This window comes from Centroberyx affinis, unplaced genomic scaffold (assembly GCF_046629955.1).
Source record: "Centroberyx affinis isolate AG114_WGS23_722 - 3 ecotype Tasmania unplaced genomic scaffold, CSIRO-AGI_Caff_v1 ptg004750l_1, whole genome shotgun sequence".
Classification (NCBI taxonomy): Eukaryota; Metazoa; Chordata; class Actinopteri; order Beryciformes; family Berycidae; genus Centroberyx; species Centroberyx affinis.
The window spans coordinates 7,345-15,746 of NW_027282299.1; the positions used below are offsets into that span (position 1 = coordinate 7,345).

Sequence of the window (8,402 nt, forward strand, 5' to 3'; positions counted from 1 at the left end):
TTATTTGAAAATGACAAGAATAAGTTAAGAACATGCAAAGTCATCAAAACCAACAAGGGGAAACACACAACGTGGACAAAAGGCTTTGCACATAAATTCACCCATTCTCTGCCTGCAAGGAGCCGGAAACCTTTTCTTTATTCCTGATTTCGACCTTCAGGCTGGGAAATATGTTTGTCAGATACTCAGCAAAACGAACCAAGGCAGTGCTCAAATGTCAATAACACCCATTTAAAAAGTGAAGCCCAACAGCAGGCTGACCTTCCTTCATTCATGCACATTAATAACTCATGGACAGTATTCAGTACAACATCAGCCTGACATTCAACAGGCTCCAAAAATGGTCTTAAATACACTAGCAATGATTTACAACAGGATAATATACAGTCATTCCATGGTAACACTGTACAGCGCAGAGCCGCTCGGTAACTGGAGGCTAAAAGTCCGACAGTAACGGTCCAGGATGCACCGGGTGCATGCACAAAGAAAATGTCCTCCTCCTCCCTCCTGCTGTATAAAAAGTGAAGCTGATACTATGAGGTGTTGAGCAGCGGTCTGGGATACACACCTTGGTAGTAGGAGGCCTCCAGCGGCTCCATGCCCCGCCCCCCCAGGCCGGACGGGCCGCCGGGCGCGTAGGACGAGTACTGCAGCGCCTCGTAGGCCTTCAGGTCCAGTTTGTGCTGCTGCTCCGAGGACGACATTAAATTATTGATGGAGAACGGGTGGTTGAAGGAGTAGTGGGGGTCTCCTTTGAGGTGCAGCTGGGATTCGTGCGCCATGGAGTGGGGGGGCAAAGAGAGGGAGGACAGGGAGGAGGAGAGGAGCTGCGAGCCCGAGGAGAGGAGCTGGGAGCCGGGGACTTTGAGGTCCGAGGCCACGCCGCCCCCCCGGGGGTCCAGGCCCGGAGGACTGACCGCCTGGCCAGAGGGCATGGAGGAGGCGAGGGAGGAGGGCAGGGAGGAGGAGTCCAGGAGGCCCGGCTTGATGCCGGACTCCCCGGGAGGAGACGACGCCCCGCTCTGCTCCTTCCTCCCTTCTCCTTTACCGGACAGCTTCTTCTCACATTTGAACCTCTTCTGCCGGCGGAGGTAGCAGCCGTTCTCGAACATGTTCCCGGAGTCGGGGTGCAGCGCCCAGTAGGAGCCTTTCCCCGGTTTGTCCGGAGAGCGAGAGACCTTGACGAAACAGTCGTTGAAGGAGAGAGAGTGGCGGATGGAGTTCTGCCAGCGCTGCTGGTTCTGCCTGTAGTAGGGGAACAGGTCCATGATCCACTGGTAGATCTCGCTGAGCGTCAGCATCTTGCTGGGTGCCTGCTGTATCGCCATGGTGATGAGGGAGATGTAGGAGTAGGGCGGCTTGGCGTGCGGGTAGCTCCTCCGGAACGCCTTGTTGTCGCGGCCGCGGTTCAGCCCGGCCTGGCCGTACGCCATGGGGCTGACGGCGGGGCTCATGCTGCCGTAGGGGTTCAGGCCCATGGAAGCCTGCTGGGCCGACACCGAGCTCATGTTGGACGGGCTGAGGGCGGCGCCCATGGCCGCCACCCCCCCCCCCAGGCCGCTCATGGCCGCCGGGGCGGAGCCGCCCATCCCGGCCATGGTGCCGGGACTCAGGCCCGTCCCGCCGTACGACATGTTGAAGGAGCCGGACGCGTTCCCGCCGCTCGACATGTAGCCCGACATGGAGCTCATCCCGAGCCCCGAGCCCATCCCACCGCCCGCCATGGGAGAGTAGACCTGCAGATACAGGACAGAGTTAGACCAGTTAGACCAGTATACACCCAGTTAGACCAGTATACACCCAGTTAGACCAATATATCCAGTTAGACCAGTATACACCCAGTTAGACCAGTATACACAGTTAGACCAGTACACACCCAGTTAGACCAGTATACACAGTTAGACCAGTATACACCCAGTTAGACCAGTATACACACTTAGACCAGTATACACACTGTTAGACCAGTATACACCCAGTTAGACCAGCATATACCCAGTTTAACCAGTTAGACCAGTATACACGCTGTAAAACCAGTATACACACTGTTAGACCAGTATACACACTGTAAGACCAGTATACACAGTTAGACCAGTATACACACTGTAAGACCAGTATACACCCAGTTAGACCAGTATACACACTGTTAGACCAGAACATACCCAGTTAGACCAGTATACACACTGTTAGACCAGAACATACCCAGTTAGACCAGTAGGCCTGTCTGGTGGTTCCCCAGTAAACTGAGCTACAGTCTCTGTATCTGAAGTCTGCTGACTGATGGCTGATAATATTATTTGGTCAGAGTGATAAATTATTAGCTTTAGTTCACTAAACTGAGCTAGAATCATTTTAGTGAACTTTAAGCCTAAATTATTTTTTAGATATGGGCTTCCAGATAAATTCCTGCTGGTTTTTGTTTGATCTTTGTTATCCATTAAAATGATAAAAACAATAAAAAATGGAAGCAGATCAGATCTGGACAGGTTAGAACCACAGAGAACTTACCCAGCTAGTCTGAAATAACCCAAGTTAATATGAACCAGTCCAGGGTTTAATAAAGTCACCAAACCGGTGATTCAGATCTTTATTTTCCTCTGCATATCTCTAAGGAAAGGTTCAGTTGGATTCTGACTAATCATTCAGATAATTAGAAATAAAATCAACAGTTTGACTCAAGCGGCTCACCATCTGTTTTCTGCTGCAAAGCGAAAATGATGTTGCTGAATTTAAGTCATCAAAAAAGAAATAATATCTGTTTTTCTTTCCAGCAATATGGATCAATATCAGTCTGTTCAGCCATAAACTGAAGAGCAGAAATATTCCTCTGTAGGATGGAAACACAGTCCACCAGGCCAGGAAACTGAATTTTATACAATAATATAGAAACAAACCTATAGATTTACTATCTAGATATCTCTGTGTTAGAATGGCCTGTACAGAAGAGTGAACATATATAATATAAAACTGAATATATAAAACTACAAGTGGCTGCTGTTCTGCAGGCAGACAGGAAGAGGAAACATCAGAACACTTTCATCTCCTTTTACTTGGTGCTTATTTCTCTCATTAACAGTAACATTCTCCATTTCATACAGAGATATATAATATCCAGTTACATGGTGACTTTATTTTATTTTATTTATCTGGCTGAAGGAACAGTGGAGCAGAGCTGCTGCTGCATCTGAGTTTACATCTAACTTTACTGGCCACACATTATTTAATTAACACATTAATATTTCAGCTTTACTGGCCATACTTTAACTTTACTGGCCACTTTTCAGCCTTACTAGCCTCACTTTACTGGCCACACTTTAACTTTACTGGCAACACTTTAGCTGTACTGTCCACACTTCAGCTTTACTGGCTACACTTTAATTTTACTGGCCACACTTCATCTTTACTGCCACACTTCAGCTTTACTGACCACAGTTTTGCTTTAGTAGCCACTCATCAGCTTTACTGGCCACGCTTGATCTTTATTGGCTACACTAACTTCACTGGCCACACCTCAGCTTTACTGGCCACACTTTAATTTTACTGATCACATGTTGTCTTTACTGGCCACACCTCAGCTTTACTGGCCACACTTTAATTTTACTGATCACATGTTGTCTTTACTGGCCACACCTCAGCTTTACTGGCCACACTTTAATTTTACTGATCACATGTTGTCTTTACTGGCCACACCTCAGCTTTACTGGCCACACTATATCTTTACTGGCCACGCTTGATCTTTATTGGCTACACTAACTTCACTGGCCACACCTCAGCTTTACTGGCCACACTTTAATTTTACTGGTCACATTTTGACTTTACTGGCCATACTTCAGCTTTACTGGCCACACTTTATCTTTACTGGCTACACTAACTTCACTGGCCACACTTAAACTTTACTGATCATGCTTTAACTTTACTGGCTACACTTCAGCTTTACTGGCCACACTTAAACTTTACTGGTCATGCTTTAACTTTACTGGCCACACTTCAGCTTTACTGCCACACTTCAGCTTTACTGGCTACAGTTCTGCTTTACTGGCCACAGTTTAGCTTTAGTAGCCACTCATCAGCTTTACTGGCCACACTTTGTCTTTGCTGGCCACACTTCAGCTTTACTGGACACACTTTAACTTTACTGGCCACACTTTATCTTTACTGGCCATGCTTTATCTTCTCTGGCTACACTTTAACTTTACTGCCACACTAACTTTACTGGCCTTGTATTACCTTTACTGATCACATGTTGTCTTTACTGGCCACACCTCAGCTTTACTGGCCACACTATATCTTTACTTGCCATGCTTGATCTTTATTGGCTACACTAACTTCACTGGCCACACCTCAGCTTTACTGGCCACACTTTAATTTTACTGGTCACATTTTGACTTTACTGGCCACACTTAAACTTTACTAGTCACGCTTTAACTTTACTGGCCACACTTCAGCTTTACTGGCCAAACTTTATATTTACTGGCCACACTTCAGATTTACTGCCACATCTTTACTGGCCAAACTTTATATTTACTGGCTACGCTAACTTCACTGGCCACACTTAAACTTTACTGGTCATGCTTTAACTTTACTGGCCACACTTCAGCTTTACTGGCCACACTTTATCTTTACTGGCCACACTTCAGATTTACTGCCACATCTTTACTGGCCACACTACAGCTTTATTGACACACTTTATCTTTACTGACCACACACTAACTTTACTGGCCACACTTCAGCTTTACTGGCCACTCATTAAATTTTCTGCCACAATTTTAAATTTACTGGCCACAGTTTTGCTTTACTGGCCATTTGAAAGCAGATCTGAAACAGCAAAGAAACATTGAGGACCAGTATTCCTCCAAGAGTCTGGTGACCCAAGTCTGATAATTTATCATACTGACCAAATAACAACAACAATAACAACAATAACAATAATAATAATAACCGGGCTTCTGCTAAACACAGACAGACCAAAGATCAGGATCCACTCAGTTTAATTAAATCCAATTTATGATTCTGATCTGGATGAAAGTTACTGGATCTTATACATTTGGCCCCAGAGAGAGAGACGGATAGAGAGAGAGACAGAGAGAGGGACAGGTAGAGAGAGAGAGACAGGTAGAGAGAGAGACAGGTAGTGTGTCACCAGTCCGTGTTTATTTTGGATTTGGATTTTCTGGTGACTAATGTCAGGAACAGGTCCAAGCTGTTTTCTGCTGTCTGATGAGTTCATTCACAATAAAAATAAAAAATTAAGTAACTATATTTATCATAAACTAGTTATAGAAATAAAACATTCACATTATAATTATCTTCATCATAAACTAATTTATGATAATAAAAAATGAAGCATCTACATTTTAACTCTTTATAATAAATTGATTCTGACTAATTCTATAACATTAAAAATTAAAACATTTACATTATAATTATCTTTATCATAAACGAATTCTATAAATAAATAAATGTATGTTATAATTATCTTAATAATAAACGAATTCTTCAAAATCAATAACACATTTACATTATAACTATCTTTATAATAAACTAATTCTATAACATTAAAACAGAAAAAAACATTTACATTCTAATGTTCTTAATGATAAACGAATTCTATAACGTAAAATACATTATAAATATACTTATGATATAATTATCATATTATTATTATTATTATAATCATCATATATTATTAATAAACAATTTCTATAACTTTAAGAAACAAAACATTTACATTACAATGTTCTTTATGATAAACTCATTGTGTAATATTAGAAATAAAACATTTACATTATAACTATCTTTATAATAAATTAAATCTAGATTTAATACATAATATTATCATTATAAATAACGTCTTCTATTAGTTGAATGCCTCCTCATTTATAACATTTACATTATAAATATAAATATCTTTACCACTAATTAATTCTATAGCATAACAAATAAAACATTAAAATTATAATTATCTTTATATTGAATGAAGCTGAACCCGCTGACCTGCTCGTTATAGTTTTGCTCCATAAACTAAAACTATAGATTAACAATAAAGAGTAAAACATTTAAACTATAATTATTTAATAATGAGATAATTCTATAATTTAAAAAATAAAACGTTTACATTATAACTATCTCAATAATAAACTAATTCTATAATACTTAATACATAATATTATTTTTATAATAAACTATTTCTATAAGTTGAGTCGCACCGCCCTCCTCGTGATAGCAGCTGCTCCATAAACTATTCTATCATATAAAAAATAAAACATTTCCTTTATAACTATCTTTATAATAAACTAATGCTATCACATAAATAAAATTTACATTCTAAGTATCCTGAAGTTCAGCTCAGTTTGTTTCCGCGGCGCTTCATTCAGAAGACTTACAGAGCGCGAGCCACCTGGATCTAACTAATCAACTATCAATCACAGAACAGAATGATCGATACCGTGTAAACAGGATGAAAATCTTCATCAGAAACTCTTTCTATAATATTTCATATTTAGTATAAAGTCTTGTTTAAGCCACCGACCTCCTCGCTGTAGTATCCGCTCCAGTCCGGAGCCTCGTGCCCTTCCATCTTCACCGTGCCCAGCATATCGGGAACCCGCAGCGCGTCACCATGCAGCTCCAGACCGGGAGGAGAGGCGGGACAACGGTCCGATCCGGGCCTGTCCGGGCCTGTTCCGTCCTAACCGGTCCGACCCGGGCCAGGACGCTCCGCCAGGGCGGGAGGAGGTCAGAGGAGCAGGAGGTGCGGAGCAGGAGAGGAGGTGTTTGGACAGGAGCAGAGGAGCAGACAGGAGGAGAGGAGGAGAGGAGGTGTTCAGACAGGAGGAGAGGAGGAGAGGAGGTGTTCAGACAGGAGGAGAGGAGGTGTCGAGTCTGCTGACCTGCAGCAGATCGGATCGTCCCTCCTCCTGTCGTCCTGCCCCTTCAGTCCGGATCCTCCCTCAGTTCATTCCTTCAGTGAAACAGACACAAACTTTATTGGACAGCAGAGGACAGAATTACTGTTGTTATTATGTTACTAGTAGGCCTATTATTTTATTAGTATTAGGCTAGTAGTATTAGTAGTATTAGTACTAGTAGTATTAGTACTAGTAGTAACAGTATAGGCCTAGTTGTAGTATTAGTATTAGCAGGCTGTAGTATTCTGGACAGTAAATCCTCCGCCTGCATCTTGTCTGATGAAGCTCTGCTAATAAAAACTACCGGAATATTTCAGATGAAATAGAAAAAAAGACTGAAAGTTATTTGATGTAGTTTGGTGTTTAGTGGATGAAACCAAACAGAATAATTCAGTCAGGAAAATCTGCTCCAGTGACGCTGAGTCTCGGGTTTTCATTTCCATTTCATTTAAAGACTAAACTCTGTGATGTCAGACTGGTTACTGACCAGTATGTACGGGTTTATATCTACTGGTTTATATACTGGTCTATAAACTGGTTTATATAGGCTACTGGTTTATGTACTGGTCTTTATACTGGTTTTTATACGAGTTTATATAGTGGTTTATATACTGGTCTATATAGGCCTACTAGTTTATATACTGGTTTATGTTCTGGTCTATATACTGGTCTATATACTGGTTTATATTCTGGTTTATATAGCCTACTGGTTTAGTGGTTTATGTACTGGTTTATGTACTAGTCTATATTCAGGTCTATATACTGGTTAATTTACTGGTTTAGTCTCCGGCTTGACAGTTTAAAACCCGCTAATGAGCGAATAACTGATCTGACCGGGTGATAATTGTCCCGGTTCAGACCGGATTATCCGCCCGCTCTGATCCATCCGGGACGATCCGGCGGATTAAAGACATTTACACCCAAAATCAGCCGAGGAGAGGAGGAGAGGAGGAGAGAGTGTTTTTTAAAATGATTCTTTTTTTGGCCAAGTTGACAGGGGAGAGAGAGAGAGAGAGAGAGAGAGAGTGTGTGTGTGTGTGTGTGTGTGTGTGTGTGTGTGTGTGTGCGTAGAGGGCGGAGGGAGTGGGTTCCTTCGCGGTTACACCAGCAGAGTTTGAATGTGTTTATACTAGAATCCATAATATTATATAGCCTAAGTTTTACTGTATTCTACTATCAACTGAGTAGATGGAGAGTCTGATGGGAATTGGAGTTTTACTGTGCACAGGGCCTCTATTCTATTCTATTCTATTCTATTCTATTCTATTCTATTCTATTCTATTCTATTCTATTAATTAACTTTCGACTGACTTTTCTATGTGTCCGTCCATACCCTAACGAGAAAACACTGTAATATTCCTACAGTTTTCCTATAGACTTGTATAGTATCTTTGTCTAATTGTGTTTTCATCAGGCTGCACGAGCTGAACTGGGCCAACTGGTCTGTAACCAGTAACCAGTCTGTAACCGGTGTGTCTGTGTTTTTATGGGTATTAA

General features: G+C 41.9%; 1 protein-coding gene across 1 annotated transcript; it reads right to left on the minus strand.

Annotated features, from left to right (window-relative positions):
• Window positions 1-533: 533 nt before the first annotated feature.
• foxa1 (forkhead box A1) lies at window positions 534-6,592 on the minus strand. The gene is made up of 2 exons (XM_071544997.1): window positions 6,527-6,592; window positions 534-1,736 (listed from the first exon to the last, which is right to left on the minus strand). Exons 1-2 carry the CDS (start codon window positions 6,590-6,592, stop codon window positions 534-536), a joined length of 1,269 nt encoding a protein of 422 aa, XP_071401098.1.
• Window positions 6,593-8,402: the final 1,810 nt, after the last annotated feature.